The sequence below is a fragment of the Emydura macquarii genome, unplaced genomic scaffold, assembly GCF_026122565.2.
Source record: "Emydura macquarii macquarii isolate MOO-44397 ecotype Brisbane River unplaced genomic scaffold, CSIRO-AGI_Emac_v2 contig_1253, whole genome shotgun sequence".
In the NCBI taxonomy this organism is placed as follows: domain Eukaryota; kingdom Metazoa; phylum Chordata; order Testudines; family Chelidae; genus Emydura; species Emydura macquarii.
In genome coordinates this window covers 9,475,255-9,502,525 of record NW_027131390.1, presented here as the reverse complement: position 1 = coordinate 9,502,525, position 27,271 = coordinate 9,475,255, and the positions used below count along the sequence as shown (strand labels likewise).

Genomic DNA, 27,271 nt, shown 5'->3' with positions numbered 1-27,271 from the left:
GTTCCAAGTTAGTTTGTTGTTGAACATAACTCCTCGGAATGTAAAATTTTGAACTACCTGTATTTTTTCCATATAGAGACAGACATAAGTTCCATTCTTCCCCAGTCTTCCTTTTGTGAAGAGCATTTTCCCCCTGCTTGACTGTCGGTCCCCTTTTAAGCAGCTCCTCCATTTGGCGCATGCTCTGCAGCTGCTGGGAAGGCAGGGCCGTTTGGGCCCCGTACTGCTCCATCACTCCCTTAGCCATTGTATGGGGTCTGTATAACCCCATCTCACACCCTTCCAGCTCCTTGTCCCCCATCTTCTTACCTAGTTAATCCTAGTTCCCCTCTTCATGACTCCTTGCCTGATTTGTCTTTCTGTCCTGTCCCTCCATTGACCTTCAGTGACCCCCACACCCATGTTCCCCGTCCCCACTGGCTCCCAGTTTCCTTCTCCCCTATCCCAGGTTCCTTGTCCCAATCTACTCTCCTCCCCCTCACGTAGGTCTGGCTCGTGTCCTCTCTCTGCATTCAGTTCAGGCAGCTTTTCTCCTCCAACTGCTTGGGCCTAGCAGGGGGATCACTGAGAACAGGAGGGACAGGCTCCCTGCTTTTGGTTCTGGTGCCTGGATCCGCAGCTGGCACAACTCATACCAGTCCACAGCTGCAAAGTCCTGCTTACTCAGCCCTGGGCTGAAGCGTGCCCATAGAATCTTTGGGGAATTAAGTTCTAGCACGTCTCTACTGAGCATGTGCGAACTGTGACTTTTCAAAGGTTTAAAATTTGGCCTAACGTGGGTGGTTTTCCCCGGGGACGGCTAATGGTGCATCCTTGACAGAAAGCCACCCTGTTGCTGAATTTCTAGTCCCTGCTCCAAAGTCTGGGGTTGTTTAAGGCATTTCAAAGAAAAGGTTGCCAGAATTGTTGTGCTCTATTTGTTATGGGATTTAAGAATCCCCACATTTCCCATTGAGCATATTTGTAGATTGAGTAAAAAATTGTTCCAAAGTTATGAATGAACTAAGCCACAGAATAAATTGATCAATGTGCACAGTTGTTTTTGCACAAATCTACTGGCCCATAAAACCCTATTCCCAAATCCTGGATGGAAGGGGAGGATTGCTTTGATCTTTTCACCCAGTCTAAACCTGCAAGGTGCTGCGTTGCTTCTTCCGCAATGCTGAGCACAAGCTCTCCCGTTGACTTCACTGGTGATTGATAGGGCTCAGGATCTTTCAAAAACTGCTTGGTACCTCACAGGATTAAATCTATGGGAGTTGTGTGAGCTCTGCACAAGGCAATTAGCATTGAATGGGGCTGATAGTTATTACAGGAAGAGATAGCGACTGGAGATTAGCCATCAAAGTATTCCTTTAATAGAATCATAGCATATTAGGGTGGGAAGGGACCCCAGGAGGTCATTTAGTCCAACCTCCTGCTCAAAGCAAGGACCAACCCCAACCAAATCATCCCAGCCAGGACTTTGTCATGCCAGGCCTTAAAAACCTCTAAGGCTGGAGATTCCTTTGCTGAGTTTTATCTCCATTTATAGTAAGATGTTCGACTTGTATCCTACAGTCATACTCATGAGATGGTGACAGCATCTGAACGTGTCATGGATTGTATTGACTATAGCTCTTGGATATATTATGAAGTATTTAATTCAGTAAGTGACTTTTGGTTAAAATATTATTGGTGTGTAATCAATTGCTGATTTCACAGTTAATACTTCACACTGCTACAGCTGTGTAAGGAAATGTTAGGCACTTAGAGAATTTCTCATCTATTCACAGATCTTCCACTTAAGACTCCCCTTCCCTAAAATATAGTGTGAACAGAAGGAAGCAGCATACATTCAAAAAACCCCAAAGCTTTGTCCTGATGGGATAAAGAGACAGTTCGTCATTTCCATTCCAGTTACATCATCTTCATTAGGCTTATTGCTGTCCCCTCTTATCAGACATGATTAGAAGTTTCATTAAGTAAAAGCATAGCAGAACCACATTAATATGCACTAGGCCTAATCCTGATGTCCTTGTGCAGTTCTCACTATATCCCGCTCAGTCAACATTTGCACCCGCCTATCCTCTCCTAAGCCTGCCCCCATAGCAATTATTTTGTATTTTGCACTTTGCATACCCAAGGGAGGGAGGACTAGATTTTTCCCTGAGGATGGTCTTCTGCTGTTTCACAGGCAGAATGCCACTGCACAGAACAACACCTTAGCCTGAAAAAAACTCATCTTGTGTACTTCAGTGCCCTTCTCATAAATTGCTAACTGAGAGGTTTTAATATTTGAAATGGAGACTTGTTCAACAGAGAAGAAGGTGACCTTTCTATTAGCAGTTCCTGAATACTAATGAGCTTCTTTACTGTTCCTCTGAGGTAGTTTTAATGAGAGTGAAAGAGGGCCGGGTGGATTTCACAACTACCAAAAAATGGAGATCAGGTTTTTTGTAGTGATAGCACACCGAGCATTCTGTCCAAGCAGCCCCTGAAGTGGTAGTGGTTACAAAACCAGAATATGAAAGGGAAGGGTTAGGAGCTAGTGCACGAGTGGATATTAGAGCAGCCCTTACTAGAGACCTGGATTAAAGGGTTCAGTAGCACAATGAGACATCTGGTTTACACGGTGTTGTCTATGCTCAGAGTGGATCTGTTGAAGGTACTTTGTGTACCTTAAGGATTACATCACATTGACTGTCTCGGTGCTTTGATTCATAATACTGGGAAACTCTTTCTTAATGACTAGAGTGTACTGTGGCATACATCCCCCTGGGAGGAAATGAGAAGAAGTGAGACTTTGGGGTGTGGGCTCCCCGCCCTCAGAGCAGACTGACTCCCCCACAGAACAGGGGGATGGAAGGACCGGGAATAGGAAGAACCTTAGCTGTGCAACTCACCCACCCCTTCTCTAGGCAGCACAGCTGAGCTGCAGCAGGAAGTGTCTAATTTGCCACTGGTATAGGCAAAGAGGAAGGAGGCAATGGTGACTGGGTGTGTGGCTCTGAGTCATAAAGTTTTCTGTGGCAGTGTAGCTTACGCCCAGCCTCCCCCTTGTTCAGGGCTCTTAATAATACCTTAGAAACAACCCAGGAAATAAATGTGATTGGAAAAGCTCATTCCATAAGGTAATTTGTGGGAGCCTAGAACAATGTTTATAAATGAAGAACCTCTATAAAATTCACTGTAGCCATGGAATAGGGACTATACATGAAATGAAGTCTTAGAAGTGTCTTTGAGTTAGGAATATATTACCTAGTGCCTACATTTATTTTCTAGTGCTTAGTTCCTGGGGAAGTTTTGTCATATGGAAAGGCAATCGTAGAAGTATCTTACCATTTAATTATAAAAATGTTAATGACTAGTAGCCAATCTATGCAGATATATCTGATGCAGTGCCTTTGGCTGATCCTTGAGTGCTGTGGTTTAGGAAAGTCTCTGCCATCTTGTTTGTACTGTTCTGAAAGCAAAGCTCATGAATCTTTCAAAAATAAAAATGTGACATAGATGTTTATACAATATTGAAGATGGAAGATCTGCCTAGAATGGATGCAGGTTTTGAAATAAAGGTGCAGATTGGACAGTAACATCTTTTTACAGCTACATTTATGATAATTCACTATGATAGATCACACTCCTCATACCTAACATAAGATATGTTAGAACAAATCACACCATCTTTCTCTCAAGTCCAGTATCTGGCCTCTAGCCCTGGTCAATATCTGTATCAGAATAAGCTGACTACAGCCCCACACTCCACATGCGCAGAGGCGCTCACCCTGCAATTGCTGAAGTTGTTGGCAAAAACTCCTATTGACCTCGATGCTGTAGGATCAGGCTCGTCATTTAAAGGGCTCTGAGCCAAGTATATAATGCTGTAAGACAGGAGTTCCCCTTGATCCCAGCAGGTGATTGGTTTATGACCCGAAGCATGAAGTTGGATTTCTCATATCATTATCTTGGCTTGTCTTTTCCCCCCCTCCCTTGCAGGTGTTATCAATGGTCATAAAATGTTCTAGTGCTATTGAAATCTAGTCACAGCAGTGGTTCAGCAGTGAATTCCACAGGTTGACTATATGCTGCACAAGGAAATCTCTCCTTGTGTTGGCTCTACATTTACATCCCTTTTGGTTTGAATGCTTTTGGGGAAGGGCAGGGGCTGGCTTATGTGCAACCCACGTAAATGTGGATGGTATTTCTTTTTGAATTAGAGAAACAATGTCAATGTCTTAAATACACAGGAGTTGCTTGAATCCTTAATGAGTATTTGAACTCATCCCCAAATGTGCAGAGAAGGATGCATAACTGTAAATGCAGAGGTAGCTTATGAGGGCCTCTCACCCATTTATCACACTGCAACAAGCTTTATTACGTGCTGTGTAAATTTTCCATACATAAATCAAAGGGGAAAAGTTATGTCATGCTGCTCTTCATTTAATCAGATTTGGGATAAATGATTTCTGCTAATCACCTGCCAGCACCTTCTGGCAGTAGGTGTTTAGACAATTTTTCTTTCTTTGGTTCTTTATTTGGTGGGAAATCAGCGATGATCAATACCCTCCTGATATGATATATGTTCCCAGTGGATTGATAAAACATGCTTCTTTGAGAGCTACTAAATGAACTGATGCATAGTGCCAGCCAATTGCTTGTGCAAACATGCCCTCTTGTGTGTGCTGCAAAAGCAAATTCTTTAGACTTGCTGGTCGAGCTGGTTAAGAAACGGCTTCCCATCCTGGCAAAAAATTTAGTTCTCATCACAATTTTTCTGACGTTTTTTAGTTTGTCTGCAATCAAAAACTGAAATATTTCAGTCAGGTGAATTGTTTTTCTTCTTACCTGTCTGAACGTTTCAGTTTCTGGATCTTGGTTTTGTGTTGTCCTTTTTTGTTTTTTGGACAAAAGCCCCCAAAATTGTTGAAAAGAGAAACTTTCATTTAAATAAAATAGCCATTTTTCCATCATAAAACTTCTAGATAGAAAAATTTTGACAGTTCTAGCAACTACTTAAGAACATGGTTCAAGAATCAGGAAACAGTATCCTTATGCTGGCTAAGAAGTTGTCTTACTTTAAACATAGATGTACATGCACTTCATGAAATAAACAAAAAACCCAAGGAACGTTGTTAGTCCCTGAGTGGCTTTGAAGGCTATTGTTCTACATACAGATATATGTTTCCATTAAGTAACAGAAATATTTCAAATCACACAATTCTACAAGAGGCAGAGTTGGGGCTATGAGCCTGCCTCTTATCAGTCAATATCTGAAGTCACTGAGCTTTTCACAGCAAGCTATTGATTTTGTTATCCAAATGCCACATGTCCTCAGTACAAAAGTCCTATGATAAATGCAGGGCTTTTGTGTCTTGGATTGGAGGTTGAATTCAAAATCACAATGTTAACGCTTTTGTACTTGCATCTCATAAAATTAAGGTGACATTTTAACACTGATGCAATAAAATCATTGAAGTTGGAGATTTTCACTCGTCAGATTATCCAGTCTATCCCTCTGGAAAAACAGGATTGTTCCGTGGTTTACTTTGTCTTTACAACTACACTGTTTAAAAAAAAAAAAAAATCAAGGCTAGTGATATGAATAATAAATAATATGCTCTTATATGTGCTACAAGAACACACATACCTAAATATATCCCTTATACAATTCAATGTAGATACCATGCCATATTTCAGAGTCTCTTACTAGGCTAGTTCTTCCTGTAATCTCTAAAATCTGATGTGGCAACTGTGTGACAGCAGTTTTATTGTTCTAACACAAAAATGTGCACCAACTTTCTGAGACATTCTTAGAAACTGATCAGAATTGCTGTGATCTCTGCTGACCATTTGCAGCAGTTTTCTAGAGTCCAGCATGTTTGGGTAGTGGCTTTGCTAGAGCACAGCTCCCAATATAATCCTGTGAGTTAATCATTTAATCTCTATCCACATTTTAAATGTTGGGTCTAAATTCTTTGATCAAAATCACATAACATGCCCCAAAACAGCCAATTTATAAAATGACATTAGCTGCCTAAAAAGCAAGACAAAGAAAAGTCATATGGGAAAAAAAGTATAGGCGTGGCTAAAATTTAGCTAAATGGTTGAGCTAACCCAAACACAGGTTAGTCCCTGGCCTGTCCCTCCTCACAAATGCAGTTATATGTTAAGCATTTAAGAGATACTGCAGATGATAGAAGCTTACATGTTGCCTGCTACATATAAATGTGATTCCTGGCCAATAACTTCAAGCAAGTGTCAGCTTGATGTATCTTGAAATGACCCAGAAATGTGAATTTCTGTTTAAAATATATAATGTAAATGTTAACTGGCTGTAGCACTGTGATTTTTTTTTTTTTAATCTAGGATTAAAATGAAATATGCCTCCAAGGCAGCTTCTCTAAATATTAATTCTAATGCACTTGATTTCTTCATTCCCCAAGGTTGTCATTTGCATGAGGAGGAAATAATTGTCAAAACATTAAATGTTCCCTCTCCCAGGGAAGTGTTGCTATAAGACCCCTGAGAATCAGGGGTGGATTAAAGATAAATGGGGTCCAGATCTACTAATATATTCTTCCAGTCACCCCTGCTGCCTTCTTAGTGATGCGACCTAGACAGACAGTTATTTCTCCCAACCCCCCCTTTTCTATCCTCCCAGACTCTTCTTCCCCAGGACTTGCAATAGCCCCGTATCTCCACACATATGCCTCTTTCCACCAGCCCTGCTTCCCCTGGACAGTCTTTTGCTTCCTGTATCTCACTAGCTTTCTGTTATGGGCCTGAGGATCCCCCATTTTTGTCTCCTGCTTTACACATCCTATCCTTGATGCCCTGCAGTCCAGCCCATTATCCTTCCAGCCAAAGATGATTGGACAGGGCCACTTTTGAGGCGGTTAGCATTGTTCCTTGGGTGGTCGAGGAATACCTGTTGAGGGCAGATATGCTACATCTCCAGCATCTACAGCCCAGGAAACAAGAGATGATGACCAGGAGGCTAAACCAAGTCTCACTTGGGCTCCTTCATCAGGCTCCTTAAGTTTTTAGAAGCTGACAATGCAAGTAGCAAGTCATAAATCAATACATACTGAGTGGCTGGATCCCTTCTTAAGGCAAGAGTGCCATCTTGTGATTAGTATAGGTAAGAGAATGCAAAGCAGTGCCTCTGAGAAGTCCCACCCAAAGGCATGTGCAGGGGCAACACATTGTAGACCTGAGTCACCCTTGGGGCTGCCCAGTTGCACTGAGGAGAAAAGCATCCCCAAGGAGCTGAAAGGTGTGTGAAGGGAGATACCACCACTGTCCTCCTCTCCTAGTGGGCGTGCGGTGCTCCGGTTGTGCCACTGCAACCTCTCCTCTGGGCAGACTTTCCACTGGCAGCCTGAAGGCAGGGGTAGATGTGAACCAAGCCCTTCGGTCTTTGTTTTATGCTGGCTCGCCATACCTGTCAAAAGATTGGCCTAAACCAGGCCCACCCATTCAAACATCACTGAAGCTTTGGGTGCTCAGATAAAATGGAACCTGGCTGCAAACTCACCTCTGGTTGGTAAAACATAACTCCTGGTAAAGGAGGTTTTGCTAAACCACACGGTTCCCTGGCTGGTTTTGGTTGTGTCTATCTGAGAGACAGAGAAAGACCTGGATGGGAATTACTCAGCCAAATCTCTCCAAGATAAAGTAGCCCCCAGCTGCAAACTGCCCTCTGGCTTTATCTAAAGGCATAATCCTATTTAAACTGATTTGTTAGAAATTGTATTTATTGGTAGTGGGTTCTAATCTGAGTACCTCCTACTATTTCATTGTGTGTGGTGTTCTAAGCAGATAACCCCCCTGGTAAAGTATTTCAACCAGCATTGTAAAGCACAAGTAAGTACTAAGCGCATGTGACCATCTCTCCTCTTATGACTCACTGTTAGAGACCACAGCAAACTGCTGCTCCTTTTGCTTCAGCTGGTAAAGGTCTATTTGTGGAGCTGCAGGTCCCAGTTTCGGGCCTGCTGATTGACCACGGTGGGGTGTCTGTACGTGTCTGGCTGCAGTTGTACATAGGAGCACACTATCAATGGGGCCAGTGGAGATAATATTACAAGATCAGCCTTAGCTTGCAGGGCCCAAGCAATAACTCAGGAGGGTGTGGAAACCTCCACTGCAGGAGGGTGTGGAAACCTGGCCTTGAGTGCCTTTCATATGTGTCGGGGAGAGTGGGGGGGGGGGGGGGGATAACCGGGCCTTGTATACTAATCCCTCTCCTGTTCCAGGGCCAGGAAAGACATTGCCCAGGGCCACCAACACACCGTTCCTACGGGCAGCTTCTGTTGAAGGGCAGCCTTCAGACGAGGATCCACTGTCAAGGTTAGAAGCAGAGGGGTCAGAGGTGCTGGAGGTGATATTTACATTGCACCACCTGTGTGCTCAGGGCTTTACAGACAGGCCAGAAGACAGGGTCTCCTGCCCGCACCACAAAGGCTGACCAGGGGCTTGATCGCAGGGTAGGGGCAGTCCAGCAGGAACTTTAACTTCCCCACAGCTGGGCGGGGGGGGTCGGATGTGGACAGCGCGGCTCAGGCCCACCCCCAGGGCAAAGCGCTCGGCTAGCCTCGTCCCCAGCTGGGGAGGTGGGGGCCGTCTCCGAGTCCCAGCGCCTCCTCGGGTGCCCCTCCCGTCCCAGCCCCGGGGGGAGGGCAGACTCCGACTCCGGCCCCGCCCAGCGGCGTCTCCGGCCGCCCCGGAAAGGGCGCGTGGGGTGGGGACTCCGCCCTCTCCTCTGGGGGGCTGGGGGGATCCCTGCGCCGCGCGTCCCCCCTGCATTCCCGGGCGCAGCGCAGGTCGCGCACGGAGCTCTCCGCACGGCGCGGCGCCTCCTTGCCCTGCAGCTGCCCGGGCAATGCGGGCGGCTCCTTCCTGCCGCTGCCCGGCCGCTTGGCCCTGGCTGCTCGGGGTCTGCTGCGCCGGGATCCTGCTGGCCTCGGGGGCGGCTGGAGCCCACCCGAGGGGAGGTGCTGCTGGGAGGCGATGGGCTGGGGGAGGCCGGCCCGGCAGCTGCGGTGCTCGGGGGCCCCGTGTCGCTGCAGCCCGGCCCGGGGCAGTCGGGGGGCGCGGTGGAGCGAGGAGACGCGCCCTGCGCGCTGGGGTCGGGTCGGGCATGGGCAGGTGGGCGCTGAGCCCCGCGGAGGCTGGCCTGGGTTGCACTAGTGAACGGGCTTTGTAACCTGCCTAGCCCTGTCTCCTGCTCCCCCAGCCGTGTTAGCCTCCCCGTGTGGACGAGGCGGCTGTAGTTTTAACCCCCGCTAGCTGGTCAAGGGACACACCGGGCTCCCCGCCAGACTTTGTCTTGCCCATTGGGCAGGTTCGAGCTACACCTGCTCCGCTTGCACTGGGATTTGAATTCGGCCGGCTGAGGTTCCAGGGTTAAATACACCTGCTTCCAGGGGAAGCGGAGGCCTGGCCTAGGCAGAGCTGGGACATGAATAGAGCCCGGACCGCTGGGCCAGGTGACTGACTGCCTGTGCTCCAGATGGAGAGCGCATGGTCCCAGCCGGTGTAGGCAGACTTATGTTAGCAGGGCTCGCTACAGGTAGTTGTGTGGATGTTAAGGCCTGGGTGGAGGAGGCTTGGGCTAACCAGCTGAGCTTGGAGGTAAGGGATAGGCTGGATCCAAGCTCGGATGGCTATCCTGATTCTCTGCCAATGCCAGCATGTCCACACAGCTATTATCAGTGTGCTCGCATGAGTCCCATTAGCACACATCCAGGCTGGCAGGCTCACTCCCAGCTGCAGTGTAGACATACCTGATCAGGCCTGCCACTGTCATTGTAGGCTGATCTTTCTTTCTTTAAACAGTGGTAATATTCTGAGCAGGGTTAGATAGCATGGTCATGTCTTCATTTTGCTGTGTAAAAGCTACTCTAGTGTGTGAAATCCAAAAGCAGACAAAATGTCTACTAGAAAATCTTTGCCCTTGCTTAAATTGTAACCCTTCCCCCTTTTATTTTGTAGGTCATTTCTATAAGCCTTTTATAAAGGTACCCTCAGTTGCCTTAAATATTATTAATTATGTTTATTATGATAGAACGTTGGGGCCAGTTGAGAATGGGACCTTTGGATTCTTAAACAAGTTTTAAATCTTAATCCTTTAAAATTATGTTTTACAAGGATGTCAGAAACTCCTCTTGATGTTTTTAATAGGGTTAGAGAGTTAAAATTAGATATAGAGAAGTTCCAATAGGTACATTGTTCTCAGATTAGCTTTTACTCATTGGTGCTAAAGTTAATGTCTTGTAACTTTCCGTCTTCTTTGTAGGTGGCATGAATGTTCTCTTCATAGTAGCGGATGATCTGCGCCCTGCTTTGGGCTGTTACGGAGACAGCCTCGTAAAATCTCCAAACATTGATCAGCTTGCGTCTCGCAGTGTTGTGTTCCAGAATGCATATGCACAAGTAAGTAACAAAATGCTTAATTGTTTGGGCCCAGGGGGTGATAGTGAGAACACTGAAATAGCCAGGTGCTGTATTTTAAAATATTTCAGGTAGTAAAGAGACAACTGGGCTAAACTATATCGAGTATATTTATCTTGGCTGGAATGAGAAAAGGATTTCAGTGAAGACCATTCTCACTCATATTACCAGTAACCTTGTGGTACTCTAAATATTGTGTAACACCAACTTGTGAATTTCACTATTAACAATGAGACATTATTTAAAATAAATCCATCTACACAATACCAATTCTGTACTTTCCATCCCAAATGTAGTCTTGTAAAAGCTTATTCTATATTTACATTCTCCCCACCTCTTTTGTGAGCATGATGTGTGTATTCCAAATCCCTCATATTGTTCTGATCATTCTTTGAAGGGGCAACTTCTAATCATCATTTTTGTGCTCAGGACTCTAAATCTTACTATTTCCCTTTTGCTGGGATGGCTGACTAGCACAAGATTTCTGCATTCTTGGCCCTGCCTTCACCAGGAAGCCAGAAACCAGAGGCCCGATCCTGACTAGGGAGTCTGGGGACTTCAGTGGAGTTACTCCAGACTCTTGCCAGTATGAAACAGAACAGTCAGATCTTTAAACTCTAACCTGGGTCTCCCACTTGTCTGTTTTTTTTGCATTCTGCTAAGACTGCATAGTCCATCTGCCATTTTTATTCTAATTCTGTAGTAGTACATTACCAGTTTTCAAAAGCATGGTCTTTGTTTAATGTCACACAGTGTGTTTTACTAACTGCATAATCAAAGCTCTGTCCTCTTCTCAGGAGTCTTAGATTGAGATCCCAGGTGCAAGAAAATACACACACAGCTCAACATCCTTTTGTGATGTGGAGGGTGGGCAAGGAGTGTATGACGGATACCCAAAGTAATGATCCCAGACATCTCAGCCAGGAGCTATGTTGAATGTTGTTAGTTGGATTCCACCAGCCCCTAAATGTTTTGCCTAATGACACCAACATCACCTGACTGCACTTCAGATACAAACTGAATATACTCTACTTTCCATTAAGCATTAATTCTCCTGTCTCTTGCTTTAGCAAGCTGTGTGTGCTCCAAGCAGAGTGTCATTTCTAACTGGACGCAGGCCTGACACCACACGGCTTTATGATTTCCACTCCTACTGGAGAGTACAGGCAGGAAACTATTCCACAATACCCCAGTACTTCAAGGAGAATGGCTACACGGCCATGTCTGTAGGAAAAGTGTTTCATCCTGGTATGGTTTGTTTTATAACAACATTTAGAATCTGCATTTACCATGTAGCCACAAATGAATTGTGTAATGCAACTAGATATCACTAAATGCATGGTCATTCTCTAGTTTGGGGACTTAGATTTACTCGTGCTTCACGTTATACAGTATACTGTTTAATCACACTTCAGTCTGACATCACTTTGTTGGATGAAGAAGCATTATATGTGTGAGTAATAGCCCCCAATTAAGCTGCCTAGAAAATGAGTTCACTATTTAAACAACACTAAAGAGTTGAAAATATTATACATACGAATACAAGATTTTTCTGTGATACTTCTGTGTTGAAACTCACTACCATTAAACAGTGTTTGTTGGATGTGTAGAATTTTAATGATTCTTAATTTTACTAACAGAATTATATACATCTATAAATACTGTCATTAGTCCTGATTGTTTTGTACCCAGAGCTAAACTTGCTCAAGATACTTGAGGTTTCCCTTTCCCCATAGCCAGCTGGGTTTTAGGGATTGGTCACCAGAGCAAATGTTTCGTCCTTTAGTTCTTGAATGCTCTCTTAGTCCCCTGAATTAGTTCATAAAATTAGTGGACTTCCTGGAACTATGATTCTATGTTAGCAAAACAAATTAACCATGTGTATCCTGTAACTGATTTTTTCCTAGTTGAGTGAGCTCTAAGACCATTTCTGATACTTGCTTTGCTTACTCCTGCTTTCCAGGGATTTCATCCAATCATAGTGACGACTATCCATACAGTTGGTCCATGCCACCTTTTCATCCCTCTGCTGAAAAATATGAAAACACTAAGGTAAACAGGCAGTTTGATTGTATGTGGACCTAAATAATGATGGGGGAAGGGTGTTTCAGGATATAAATGTATTATTACTGTCAGGTACAAACTGTTGCTAATCTGAGTCAAACGTTAATTTGGAATATACAGAATCTATGACTCTGTAACCTAGTGGGTTAGAACAGTGGAGAAAAATCACTACTCCAATACACTTCTCGTCACCTCCCTGCAAACAGGATGTGTCTCTTTGTACTGAAGTACGGTTATGCTCATTAAGGGCCTGATCCTGAAAATGCCTATGCTTGTGCGTAGCTCCTTTGAACTCAGTGGGATTACTGACGTGTAAGTGCTTGCAAGACTGGAAGCCTCAGTTTGTAATGAGAGCATAAAATCCTTTATCTCAAAACTACAGCTGTCATCTCTTACACATTATCTCAGCCTCTTCTCTCGGTGGTAAAGTGCTGTCAGCTGATGTGGCTGAATTTAACCTACTCTACTCGATAAGAATCCCACAGCCACTTGAGTGCAGAACTGATTAATGCATCTTTTACTTCAGTAGATCGAGACCATTTAAAGCCTGCAGAAGAAGCCAGTAAGCCACCAGTTACACAAAAATGTGGTTTCTGTTTACATTGTTAGTGGGTTTCAGATGGCAGTTGTTCTTATGCACAAACTATGGCCCAGGGTGCAAGGATAACCTCTGTGCTTGATCCTGGACCTTTGCAACTCCCAGATTAATTTGTGCTAAATGACAAAATTTGACCCCAGCAAAGAGGGGATTAAGACAGCACTGTTTAGATAATCAGTCAGAGTTTCCTGTCTTATTCAGCTTTCCAGAATGTTTATTACAGTAAGTGTGGTCCAAAGGAATCAGTGTAACGTTTTTGTAAGTATAGGGCTATGGTTACAATACAAGTGCTACACTACAAATGCTGCTGTAGCGCTGTAGTGTAGATGCTTCTTAGGTTGATGGGAGGTTTTTTCCCTTTGATGTAGTTAATCCACCTCTCGGAGAGGGGGTGGCTAGAATTCTTTTGTCTACCTAGCTACGTCTGCCCTGGGGTTAGGTAGATCTAACTACGTCGCTCAGAGCAGAACATTTTTTCACATTAATGTAGGTTAATTAAATGTTAAGACCAGACCTTAGTCAAGCACTTAGTCAACAGTTACCATGCAATCACAGTATGTGACATACTGCAGTAGTAGGGAGTCCCTCCATGAGACAAAATTCAGCCTTGGTATAACTCTGTTGTGAGGTTAACTCTTACAACTAGTGTTTCATATCTCTCAGCGTACGTTTAGCATATGTTCCAAAGACCCTGATGAGGCTACCTTCTCTTCTCAACTCCTTACAATAGTCAGTCTTTCTCCAGTGACTAAATATCAGCACTTACCCAGAAACTAGTGGGTCAGGTAATTGCTTCCGAGAGAGTTTTCCATGAGTCCTCTGGGCCAGACGGAGCAAAAGGGCAGACTGATAACGTAACCAGTTTTTAACCGCTCACCGACGAGGCACAAAGCCTGGGTTCAGCCGCATGCAACTGTCACGCCCTCCTGCCAACTGTAGAGATAGGATTCTCCTTTTGATTGGACACAAACAAAAGCTGCCTGTTTGTTTGGTGTATAGCTGAGCTCTGGAAAATGCAGCTTTTTTTTTTTCCTCTCTGGTTTTGATCAGCTTACCTAGAACATAGCAAGCTTTCTCTAGCATTAACAGTAGCTGCTAATTTCCTGGTCAAACTTCAGTTCACAGTCTGTGTTGACAGTGATCCCTCCGAGTAGAGTCAGACGTGAATTGCTCTTGAAGCCTATGGAACGTGTGTGTTCTTTCTTTGATCGAATTAAAATAGCTTAAATATTTCTTTGTTTTCCCAAAGACTTGTAGAGGAAAAGATGGAGAGCTTCATGCCAACTTGGTTTGCCCAGTTGATGTGACAGAAATGCCCTTGGGTACCTTGCCAGATATACAGAGCACCGAGGAGGCCATACGCTTACTGAACATCATGAGAATGAAGAACCGTAAATTCTTCCTCGCTGTCGGTTATCACAAACCGCACATCCCACTGAGGTATCCGCAGGTAAGGAAGGGTGGAGTAAAGCCACCTCCCTGGGTTTTATGGTGAATGAAACGGAGACCAAAGTTATCCAATGGTCAGCGTTAACCTTCTAAAAGTTACTTTCACAAATACCTTGTTGTACTGTTACTGTAAAGCAAAATGAAAAATATCCTTGCGTTGACACACCGAGACGTGCTTATAGCAGCCTTCAGAGAAAATCAGCTCAGAGTCAAAGTATATGTTCTTTTGGAAGGTTTTAATCTAAGCAGCGCGTTAACACAGCATTAAGTGCCAGACTGAGAGCCCAGTTCTACTACCTTTACTCATTGAGTTTGGACCCACTGGATATTATTGTGACTATTTATGCAGTGAGGTGTACTGTGTCTGGGGGTGGTAGAATGAGGCCCTAAATGACTGGATCCTGACCCTCCTTCCCATTTATCTCAATGGCAAAAGTTCCACTGATTTCAGAGAGAGCAAGACACTCTTTTACATAACAATGCTATAGGTCTCTACCGTATCTGAGGCCAATAGTAGAGTAGTCTGTGCCGTGAACCAAAGCGCTGTCCCGTACTCAGGAACTTGGTGTGACGTTATCTCGAGCAAGTCTTCTGAATAGATGCTCTATGTTGAAAGCATAAATTAGGTTGATGCTTGTCAGAATATCATAACCAGCTGCCACTGAGTACCTTTTATTCTGGGCAAGCCTTATTTCCTTAAAGGTAGACTGAAGGTGCCGGTGGTGGGGGACACAGAAGAGGAAGTGGTTGCTGCTTTCTGATGTATAAAGAAGGCTTTGGAGGGGAAGGGGGAACTTACTGCTTTTTTTTTTTTTTTTTTTTTTTAAACCGTTTGAAATATCAGAACTTGTTTTGCTGGTGGCCTCCTTGGAGGTCTCCTGGATTCTGAGCTTTTTCAACCCTTAATTGATGGGGCAAAGGGTTGAATCTTTAAGGAGTCCTTATTACTAAGTTTTTCTCAGGCATTCTGTGTTAGGGAGTGTTAGCAAAACCAAAGTTTTAAACAATGCAAGTAAAAATCACTCTCTCTCCTTAACTAATAGGGTTTCATGTGCATTGTATCTGCCATAATCCTACTAGCTCAATGGGCATCTGTAGCCTTCCAAGAAAAGCACAAGACACAACCTGAATATCTAAGTAAGCAAGTTAAGCCACCAAACAACCATTTCTTGGAGGCATAAACCTTTCAGACTTTTCAAAAATAAACCCTAAAGAAGCCAGAAGAGGTACACATCCGTGGTTTTTCTTTGCTCTGTTTTTCAGTTGATTCTCAGTGCTCTAAAAGAGTGCTATGCTTCTGGGATGCCTTCTAGGCCAAACAAAAGTAGACACACAGCTCCACTTGGTTATGGAAATCATAGGAAAAGTAGCATTGACATATAACATTGCAATAATACTGAGAACATTATACAAAAGTAGTACTGTCTGTACCATAAACACCTATGTTGCTGTTTGAATTTTCAAAGTGCCCTTCACAGAAAATGGATGAGGAACACTATTTTATAACTACAAGCCTTGGTCTTGCCGTACCAAAGTCTTAATACCTGTTTGTATTGTATTGTGAAGGAATTTCTCAAGCTGTACCCACTGGAAAACATCACACTAGCCCCAGACCCTCTGGTACCTGAAGAACTGCCTGCTGTGGCATACAACCCCTGGACGGATATCCGACAAAGGGAGGATGTCCAGGCGTTAAATGTCAGCTTCCCTTATGGGCCAATTCCAGAAGACTTCCAGGTAAGCAGCTAAGCTGTTGCTCTGAAATCAGGCTTTCCTACGTCACAGTTAACAGCAGCCTTGTGCTACCCTGCATTTATTAACAGTGAAACGTTTCAGGGCCTCCAGCACTTGATACCCTGGGTCGCTTGGATGCCCTGCCTCACCGCTACCAGGCCAGCCTGTGTTGTAACTGATTTGTGAGGTTGGTCAGACTAGCAAGAAGAAGGCTGAGGGTGGGTGAGGCTGGAGAACCTGGTTTCTCCTGCTCCCAGTCTTGTTTCTGGGCTGCCAGTGCTACAGAGGAGGTGTGTTCAGAACCTAACAGGAACGCTGGCACTACACCAGAGCAATACATCTGTCACCACTAGTCCTTCCTCTTTAAGGGCCTCGTTTAGCATTCCTTCTTCTCACAAGATGCTGACTCCTTTGAGGCATTGCCAGAGCAACAAGAGTGCTGGCTGGGGCTCCCAAGGAACAGCATTGACTGGCTCAGAGCCTCTTGCTTGAAAGAACTTGGAGGGAATATTTGGAATGTCCTCGTTGGTTCCCTCTGTTAAATTTAATTTGGGGCATCAAGGCTTTGCAGACACTCGAAAATAAAGCTTTACAGTGAAAATGCTGCAAGCCCTTGAGTCAGACCAGAGCTAGCAAGTGTCTGCACAACTGACGTGACTCCCTTTTCGGAATGACTTGCAGCGGCAGATTCGCCAGAGCTATTTTGCCGCAGTTTCTTACCTGGATACGCAGGTTGGCCTGCTGCTGAACGCTTTGGATGATGCTGGGCTCTCGAACAACACCATTGTGGTGTTTACTGCTGATCACGGTAAGCGTTCCAATACTTCCATGGCTCGCTTCTGAACAGTGCCACTGAATGCTGCCAGTTAAATCCTGTGCATGTTTGCCCTATGCACCTGGCTTGTTAGCCTCTAGTTAATATACTTCTAACTCCTGCTTCCAGAGCTGCACAACTTCTGTTGTCCCTGCAGGCAGTTCTCTCCCGAATCATTTGGAGGCTTTGCTGTAGATAGGTGAGGCCTCTCACAGGACAGTAGTTTGCAGTGTTCTCCGCTCTTTCCGCTCCAGGGAGCGGCTCCTGCCGGAAGAGCACTGCTCTGGGGCAGCTCCCCCGTCACAATTTGTAGAAGCACCATCTGCTGAAGTGGGTGGCTGACTTTCTCATTAACGGATCAAGTGCAATTTCTTGCAGGTGTATTTGCGGTTGCGAAGGGTCTAAACCAACAACTCAGCAATACAATCCATGCTGCAGGGAGCTGGCGCTCTGTAGCTGATAGTACTAGGAATGCCACTTTATTTCAGGATAGCGCGGTGTAGGGGGTGGTGGTGGAAATGCCTCAAATATTTAGAGAGATTGAGTGCTACTTAACTGTTTGTTTGAAACTTGCCCCTGCACCGTGCTAGCAGTAGACAAAATGACCTATTTTTAAGCCCCCTCCCTGGGAGAATACCTCAGCTGGCTTAACTAGTTAGTGAGTTAGAGAGTAGAAGCGTTAATAGTCTTTGGTATTAAAATCACTGGATTAGATACAGTTCCTTATTTGCAGATGTGATTTGGGGTCATTCTTGTGTGGACTCAGTTCTTCTTTCTCCCGTCTCATTAAAATGATCTGTAGTTCCAGGTGCTCAGTTTGCTGAGCGATTACAAAGTAGTATTTCTCAAATGATTGAATATTGATGTTGGTTTTCTTTTGAAGCCTGCTTTTTCCACCCTCTGCGGTGAGGCTGGTGGCGAATAGACCAAGAAAGAGTGGCATGCTAGCCATCCGCTCCCTCTTAGAGATTGGGGCATTGTTGGACAAGATTCCGAAGAGTTTGATGTCACCTTGGTTCCTTAGGGATAACATCCTGATTTGACAACCTGGCACTGATGGTAGCCTTGGCTCGAAGGGATGCCCAGTGACGGAATAATAAAGCTATTGCAGAGTTGGCAGCTATGTAACGCTTACGTGACTGCTTTGATGAATTGTCTGGAGACCTATACATGCAAAATGACACACCCCAATTCCTCCTTTACGCTGCGTTTTTAAGGCTTGAATGCTGGCTCTAATTGGGGCATGGGGGGAGCAGGGAAAGGAGTAGCTGCTTAGTTGGTGAAAGAGCATCATGTTGCAAGACTTGTTTAAAGAACCAACTAACTTCTGCTTCCTTCCACTGTAGAGAACTCTCTCAGTACGGTTAAACACAGATTGATATTTACTAGCTAAAATAAACTTAATAACTGAATAATGCTTCAAGGACCATGGGGCTGGAGTCACAGCTGATGTGAGCAGGTGAATTTGGCTGTTCAAAACAGAAATGATCACTAAACTAGTATCTGCTTTAAATAGTACTTTATGTCCTCTAGGATGGTCTCTGGGTGAACATGGCGAATGGGCGAAATACAGCAATTTTGATGTCGCTACTCGAGTGCCACTGATGTTTTATGTACCAGGGAAGACCTCTTCCTCTGCTCGCCCAGGAGAGAGACTCTTCCCGTACCTTAACCCTTTCACCCATGTTTCGGACTCTGTAGCCGCTGGTATGTTTTTAGCGCTTGCATAAGCACATGCAGTTGCAATCCCATATCTTGATTTAACGATGATGCTTGCCATCAGCAGAGAGGTCAGTGGGATTGAAGCTTCTTAGGAGCAGCGTCCTGTTGCTGGCATTGGGCTAAACTCGAATGCTGATGTCCCAGGGTTAAAGGGTTTGCCCAGGTCTCCCGCTTGCAGTACTGGACCGTATTGAACAGCAGAGAGATTGACGTTGTCTAGTCTCTCAGCTCAGTCAGTAGGAAAGTCTGTGCAATCTTCAGTCCCCCGTGTGCTCTAAGTTCAGCACGTCCATGTTTTGTCTCCTGTGTACAGTTGGATGTATTGACAATGTATGTCTACAGCAGAAATCAATTAGACACTTCTGTTTAGAGTCCAGAACTGAGAAACTAGTGGGAGTCGTGGGTCAAAATGTGTTTGCCTTGCAGATTGAAATAAAGCTTCCACAAGACTCTTCCATGCAGTGTTTGGTTCTCGCTAGTGCTCTAGCTAATGTTTGTGGCAGTGCTGCTTATGTGGAGCAAGATTAAGGAAGATTTTCTTCAGTAGTGAAAACAGCCGGAGGTCTGCATTAACGAAAGCGAAGCTTTATTTTTATGTTGGTTAGTTGCCTTAAGGACACTGGAGCTACCTTTTATAGTGGCTTCAGCTGTCGTTGCAGCTGCAGTTGGTGATCACTTTCATTGCAGCTGTGCTGACGCATACAATGGCGGCACCAAAAGCAATATTTTGGCAGCAGATGCCACAATTGACGTGGTCATTTCTTTCTTTTTTGACGAGCCCCTGCTCCAAGAAGTCGCTAATACTTCTTAAGGCTCTGATTAGAACATTTGAGGAATAGAAGGGGGGGAAAAGCGAGTATTCTCTTCTTGGTGATGAGTTTGGTATAAATACCCACATGGACAGGCATCCTCTGAACTAGAAGCCACATCTTCTTAAATAGCCCCAGCGTTGTTGCCCTACGAGCCAAATGCAAAGTGCAGCTGATAAAGAGCTCCTTCGGTTAAGCATCTAAAACGATCAGCCTGTATCTTGTGAGCCATGTTATTCCCTAACTTGTATTTTGATGCTTTTTTCTAGGAAAAGCCAAAAAAATAGTTGAGCTTGTGTCTCTCTTCTCCACGCTCGCTGAACTTGCAGGCCTGTGGGTTCCTCCCGTGTGCCCCGAGACTTCATTTCATGTTGCACTCTGCACTCAGGGGCCTAGTATTGTTCAGCATTTTAACGCCAGTGAAGAGGAGGATGACTGTGACACCGACTATGACGATGTCTATGACGTTAACAATGACCAGGAGGAGCCGATCGCTTTCAGCCAGTATCCACGACCTGCAGACACTCCTCAGTGGAACTCTGATAAACCAGAGCTGAAAGACATAAAAATAATGGGGTATTCCATGCGTACAGTTGACTATCGCTACACTGTGTGGGTTGGGTTTAACCCCAGCAACTTCAGTGCTAATTTGCAGGATGTCCATGCAGGAGAGCTGTACATGGTTGGAAGTGACCCCAATGAGGATCACAACATATATAACAGTAGTCTGCATGGGAACCGTATCAAAAAGTTTCTTAGGTTCTTGAGGCGTTAGGTCTGGGGATGCTTCCTGGGTGTGCACTCCTGCTGCTGAAGTCCTAGGACGCTTTCCTTTTTTGTATAAACTTTGTGTGGTACACACAGCAACTGGATGAATTAAAATCCTGTTTTACCAAAACCAATAGCTGTTGGTTTCGTCCTGGTGCAGTGCCCGGGGGGCTTTAACCTGACAGATTTCGGGTTAGTCGGAGCAAACAAACAGCTTGCAAGTGTGTGCACATCTGTAGTGCCTTTCATACAATGCTTCCTAAAGGGCTGTGCAAAGATGGGCAAGTATATACTTAGGTGTTTACATGGTTCTTAACACTGGAGTAGCTGATAAACTCCCCAATGAAAAGGAAAAGCATATGCCTTCTGCCAGATGGGGTAGCTTGAAAGGTAGCAGAGCAGATAACTGCTTGTGTACATGGAAGTCTGTGGAGAGCTCCTTGTGTAAAACCTAAGTCAAAAATGGGTTTTGCAAGTAGTCCTGCCATTTTACTTATGGTGATACTGAAGTGTAGATGTGATGGGGTGTGCCAAGCCCTTTGAGGCACCCTGCTGGGGGCCTCGTGGTCCTGCAACACCCCACCCCAGGAAAGGAGCAGTGGAGATGGATCTTCCAGGACTGCCTAGAAGGGCTGCAGGGAAGCAGCCAATCAGAATGCAGCAGAGCCAGTTAAAAGGACCTGCAGGGTGTGTGAGCAGGGCAATTGCTGACTGGGACCAGAAGGGATAGGACAGAAGAACTTTCCAGGCAAGGAGGCTTGGAAGAGACCCTGTGCAAATGGGACCCAAGCACAGTAACTCTAAGGTAGCAGGTGATGGGACCGAGTGGGAAGCAGCCCAGGGAATGTAGCTGCAGCAACTATTAAATAAAGCAGCAGGTGGCTACTACTTGTAGGATCCCTGGGTTAGGACCCCGGGTAGTGGGTGGGCCTGGGTCCTCCCACTGGCCACTCGCAAAGCCCCGAGAAGGGGACAAGTTTTGTTTTGGAGCCCAAGAAAGGGGCTACAGTTTAACCAGGCCCAGAGACGGGGTGAATATCCTGGAGAGAGCCAACCATTTGTTGGACTCTGTTACCCTGGAAGGGGTTCCTTCATGCGTTTACACTATGTGTGATTTAGCTGGAGGGCCAAGCCACTGAAGACCCGCCTGATGAGGGCAACTGCCAATGTGAGAAGAGAAGGAGAGAGTGCAGGTTCGCATCTACCTGACAGGAGGTGCTCACAAGAATTGAGTGTGCACCATCACAACAGAGGTTAAGTGATTTAACCAAGGACATAAGCAGTGGCACTTGGGAGTTATGAGGTCTGATCCCATCAACCTTAGTGCTAATCTTTGACCTGCTAATTCCCTAGAACAGCGGTTCCCCACCTTCTCTCTGCCGTGGCGCACCTTGATGTCTTTAATTATTTTGAGGCACACCACTATAAAGTCTCCAAATTAACTCATGAATATTCATGAGCCAATCCCGAACAAGGTTAAATGGGGTTAAAATCAAAACAACTATGGCAGCTTGGCTGGCCTGAGTGCCCTAGAGAGATGCAGGACCGGCCCCGCATGGCCTGGAGCAGGGCTGAACAGAAGGCAGAAATCTGTCCCCCCATGAGTCGCTTCTGCCCTCCCTAAATGGCATCTCCTGCTCCCAGCCGCCATCAGTTCTGCCCCCACCTCATCCCAGTTCTGCCTCTCCCCACCCAGCCCCCCCAGTTCTGCCTCCCCAGCTCCCCCATGTCGCATCCAACCCCCACCCCCCCAGTTCAGCCCAGTTCAACCTCTGCTTTGCCTGAGGTTCTTCTCTGCTCCTAACCCTGGGGGCGCTGAAGCAGGGTCCCTGTTCCCCTTCCAAGCCCTTCTCCCCCACCCCCAGCTGGTGGCTACAGTAGGGCGGGGAAGGGGCAGAGGAGCTGACCCATTGCTCACAGGAGGGAAGTGGGAGGGGAGGCAGATTGAACTCTGAGCAGGGCTGTCCCTAGGGTGGTGTGGGGGCAAATCACACGGTGGGCCCCACCCCTTAACATTAACAGGTGAAATCTGGGCCTGTCATAGTTGTCAAGTAAGCCTGGGGGTAGAGCCCGGCTCCTGGACTGGGCAAGCTGCTGGGCTCTCTGCCTGGCTTTCTGGGCACCGGGCTTCGAGCCCGGGAGGGGGGCTGCCACCTGGGCAAGCTGCAGGTGGCTGCTGCCCGGCTGCCAGCCTGTGGGGTGGGCGGCTGCCGCCTGCCCTAAGCTAAGGCGAAGGAGGTTGCTGCGCCTAGATGGGAGATGGGACCTGGCGGGACGTGGGTGGCTGCCCCCCGAACGCATGGGCTTGCAGGACCGGGGGACCAGTGGTTGAGGGGGGCAGCTTACAGGGGTCCACACTGTAAGGGCGTGGGGCACCCCAAATTGCAGAGCTGGGATGGTCACCCTGATTCACCCTACCCAAGGGACGGCTCTGACTGTGACTGATTGCTTTGCCCCTGGAGGAGGTGGGGCGGTGAGGCACACAGTCAATCACAGCGTGTCTTCCCTCCCTGCCAACTCCTTTCCCTCTCCCCACACTTCAAGTAGTTTTTCAAAAAAATTCCGTGGCATGCCCGCTCAGGCCTGAGGACAGACCGGTGGGGAACACTGCCCTAGAACGAAAAGCGGCAATCAAGCGTATTTCACTCAGATATAGCTTCTGTTTTGAAATAAACCACTTTACTTTGCGTCTCTTAGATATTTGCATTTCAAAATGTCTCCTTTGGAAAAGTTCATGACATGTTTTAATGTAATCCAGTTTGTTCCTTTTGTGCCATTATAATATTTTGTTTCCTGGCAATAGGAGTGTGTTTGTACACTGCTTTTATGAAGAGCTTAGTGGCCTTTTTTCCCCTGATTCTTTAATGACCATATTAACTCCTGGTTACAATTTTCAAAAGCTTCCCAATCCCATTTTCAAAAGTGAGGTAGGTGCCAAATCCTACTGACCTTCTTTTCAGTTCAGGCTCCGAAGATATTTAGGTGCTTTTGAAAATTTTGTCCCTTGATTGGTTCATTTTACCCTCTGTGGACATACCTGGGTAAAAATGTTTTAGCATGACTTGTATATTTTAGACACTGTGTTTGATCCTGCTGGCCAAGGGTCAATTGTGACAACTGAAGCTTTATTGACTTGGCTTTATTGCACTTCTATAGTTGCCTCTTTGGGCAGCCTGAGCCTGTTGCAGTGCCAGCGTAATTGGTACGGCTTTGATCTGGGGATGTTGCCATAGAATCATCCCATTGGGCAGAAGTAGGACCATGACCCTCAGTAGATACTCTGACTTTCAGAGGGCAACAGTGAGATCTCAGAACATCCCTAGATGGTAGGAGCATTGGTTTGGAGGCTCAATACCTCTGCACTGCTCCCTTTTCCTCTGTACCAGCGCATCTCCCAGAGGCATTCCTTTCTGGCAGCTATTTCAAACGTCTCCAGAGGGAGTAGATGCTACCTGCATTCTTACCTTACCCAAGGAAGTCCCTACAAGGGAGGATATGGCAAAGAGCAGCCCAAGCACTTTCTCTCACCTCTACCTTCCCCTCACCCCTCATCTGTAAAGCCTAAAATCATGCAAGGGGTTTGCACACAATGAGGGAAGGCTCAGCCATGCTCCCTCTTGTCACAGAAATTCCACCGTTTTCCCACCCCAGGGGATTTTCCAGATGCGATGATTTGGCCCTGCGGTCTTTTACTCTCCATCTATTTATTTCCTTATTTATTTGTATTGCAGCAGCACCTAGGAACCCTAGTCATAGATCAGCACCCCATTGTGCTAGGTGCTGTACAAACACACAACAGATAAAGGCAATGGTGTTTGGCTTGAGAGCTCCACTTGCATCACTGCCATGTTCAAAATCCTCCTGAGATAAAGGCCTCAGGAAGCATTAGCCCAATGACTGAAGTAACTATTTTTTTGTTCTAAATGTAGCCTCCTTCCCATTCTTCATGCTCACACTCGGCAAACTGCCTACGGTGGCGGCCTTCTTAACGTGCTGTCGACATTTTCCCAGGAAGTTTCTAGAGCGCTGTAGCTGCACTCTCAAAAACGTGCCCCTCCTGGATATAAAATGGGCAATGGCTTACACAATCAAGGCTGAAGTTTACAGAAGTTTACAAAGAATTTTGTGCTGTGCAGAATAGAAGGCCTTGAGTAGCAGCTGGGTCAGACTGATAGGTATGTTGTATGTTCTCATGCTGGCAAACAGAATGAGGTCGGTGGTATCAGGGACTTGTTTGTTTGTTCTTTTGAGAGACACTATTCCACTGTGTTGCGGCTAAATCTGTCCATATCTTGAGATAACAGCCAAAAGATACATTTCAGTCAGATTGTGAATACCATGGCAGTAATTTGAATTATGTCCTTCTGACAGGCAGCTCTGAATAAGAGACTGAATTCGTAAGATCCAGTTTAAATATCCTAGGGTAGTTGTTTTTATTCAACTGCTCCCCCGTGCCATAGACCTAGATCCTACCACGCTTACTCTGTGAGTTACCTTGTTTGATGACTCCCAGCAGAAAAGTACCAGTCAACTTGAGTACGACTGGTAGGATCTGGCCCATGCTGTGCTGCAGTGTTGTGCCTCGAAGATTAATTGACTTAATTTTGGGTGAGAACATACAGCTATAACTTTATTTCACTGAAACCCTGTAGTACGCTCACTCCTCATTATGTAGAAATGCTACTATGAATTTGATTCTCCACTAGAAGACAGCGGTTATGCAGTGACTCAACAAACCACTATTTTGAAAAATAACATTATTTTATTAAACACTTATCATTGTTAGTAATTTGCTCCAGATGCTACACAGCCTCTTGGTATCTGCTGAAGCCTCAGTCTCTTCTTCCTGAGGTTAAAAATCTATTCCTTTCATATATACATGCAGGCTTAGACGCTCAGCTGGTGTGAACTGACGTGGCTGCGTTGACTTCGGCATAACTCTGCTATTTTCCACCAGCTCCAAAGAGAAAGAGTTTATCACAGAATGGGTAAGGCAAGGATTATTCATCTGTGTGTGGGACTAATTGCACTTCTGACTGTTTCCACTAAAGAAAAAAAATCAATATTGGAAAAGTGGCTCCTTTTTGCTGAAACATTAAGAATGAATCTCTTTGGTGTGCTAGGTCAGTGGCATAATGTCCCTTTAAAATTGCACATACAAACTGGCACCACCTTTGAGTTGTCTGTCTGAGCTGCGGGTTCAGATCCTCTGCGAGCACCCCTTAATCAAAGCATTTTCCTGGCGTGTTTGCGATGGGGTCAGATCTTAGAGCTCAGGCAGATAGCTGCGGCGCGAGCTTCCAGCTCGGCCTTGAAAAGGCTGGGTAGGCGTTGTGACCTTGACTGCTCCTCCTAACGACCCAGCTTGCAAATTTGTTGGAAAGAGAATTGAAAAAGCCTCCTCCGCAGGAGGAATGAAGGGGCAGAACAAGCTCAGGGTGGGTGCGTATAGATCTAATCCAAGCACAGTACTTTCAGCCTGGATCTCCTGTACCTTGAAAGGGGGAGGGGAGTGGTCCCGGGAGGAATGTAGAGACAGGAGGTTCTTCCTGCCCCTTTGGTCCCTTTCGTTCTGCAGCCTCAGGCCCCAAGCAGTGCTGCTGAGTCTCCATCTCAGCAGTGGATAGAAATATTTACCTGCAAGCAGGACACAAGTGGGCAGTTTGGGCTTGATTCTTTCAGGGGCTGACAACGCTGCCGGAGGCTGCGTCCCGTGGGCTCCCGCTGCTGTCGGTAGGAGTCGAGAGCTCTCAGCCTGCTTAAGAACCAGTGCCCACCCAGTGCTAGGGAACTCAGCCGTTTGTAATTGAACCACTGTCGAAGCACAAACAGCACTGCACTGTGTGTCTACACTGGCCATGCGGGGTTGCCTTTTTTTGCCCTTTGTCTCCATTAAACTGTTGAAGTTCCAGTGCCTTCAAGGTACCCATCTTGCAATTCCCTCCTCGCGGCCCAGGAGCAGGGCCGTCTGGGAGATTTGGCAATGCTACTGATGCAATGGATAGCAAAACAATAGTGGGTGAAGTAGCTGGACCCCCTCGGTTTGTCTCCACACTGCCACTAACACGAATGTTGTGTCTGCCATCTTGACTGACGCACTCGGGGTTGAGCCGGGGACCCTTACAGCTAAACCCATGAGCTGCTACAGCTAACGAGCCAGGGCCGTAACAGGCGCCTATCCTCTGCGGACTGGGCACAGCAAGGGCCCGGTAACACACACTGACTGGGGCGGGGAGGGTCATAATTACACCAGTCGTAAACGGGTTGGGTTCACGTTTGTGTGAAGAGACAGAGTGATCCACAAACGGAGGGCAGGAGTTCTCTCAACACATTTTTTGGTGGCCTCAGCAAGCGTTGGTGGCCGTTCTCATACATTTTCCTGGTCCCCGCTGCCTCCCTCTGCCCTCCACAGATCCCCTGATCCCCACTGGCTGCCCTGGCCCCGCTGCTCCCCAGGGGCCCGCCTCGCCCTCCCCCCCCCATTGCCCCGAGCTCCCTTCCACTACCTCGCCCCCTAGGCTCGCCGTGGTCCTTGCCTCCTGACCCTGGTGCCTGGTAACACTGGCCCCGCTGAAGCCCAGAGCCAGAGCCCCATGGATGGAGCTGAGGGGGGGCTGAAGACTGGAGCCCTGCTGCTGAAGCTGGGGGGACGGGGGCCTCAAGCAAAGAGCCTGCCCCCAGAGCCCCAAGGCTGAAGAGGGGGAGGGGAGTTAAGCTGCCCCCTGGGCCCTGCAGCTGGAGTTTAGGGAGGGGTGCTGAAGCCTGCCACTGTATCCTCCAGCTGAACCGGGGTGGGGAGGGGCGTGGCTGAAGCCTGCCGCTGGAGTCCCATGGCTGAAGATGGGATGGGGAATGGGGCTGAAGCTTCCCTCCTCCCCC

The 27,271-nt window shown here is 46.4% G+C and overlaps 1 protein-coding gene across 5 annotated transcripts in view; it reads left to right on the top strand.

The window, feature by feature from the left end:
- Positions 1–25,432, top strand: part of IDS (iduronate 2-sulfatase) — a 34,817-nt gene extending 9,385 nt beyond the window's left edge. The window contains exons 3-11 of one of the 5 annotated variants that reach the window (XM_067548105.1): positions 8,238–8,331; positions 10,280–10,416; positions 11,505–11,682; positions 12,398–12,486; positions 14,346–14,546; positions 16,112–16,282; positions 16,961–17,087; positions 18,627–18,800; positions 19,894–20,526. In XM_067548105.1, the coding sequence (XP_067404206.1) occupies positions 10,285–10,416; positions 11,505–11,682; positions 12,398–12,486; positions 14,346–14,546; positions 16,112–16,282; positions 16,961–17,087; positions 18,627–18,800; positions 19,894–20,399 (1,578 nt within the window). In that variant the 5' untranslated portion in view covers positions 8,238–8,331; positions 10,280–10,284 and the 3' untranslated portion in view covers positions 20,400–20,526. The other 4 variants (XM_067548104.1, XM_067548103.1, XM_067548106.1 and 1 more) reach the window with 4 other exon arrangements.
- Positions 25,433–27,271: the final 1,839 nt, after the last annotated feature.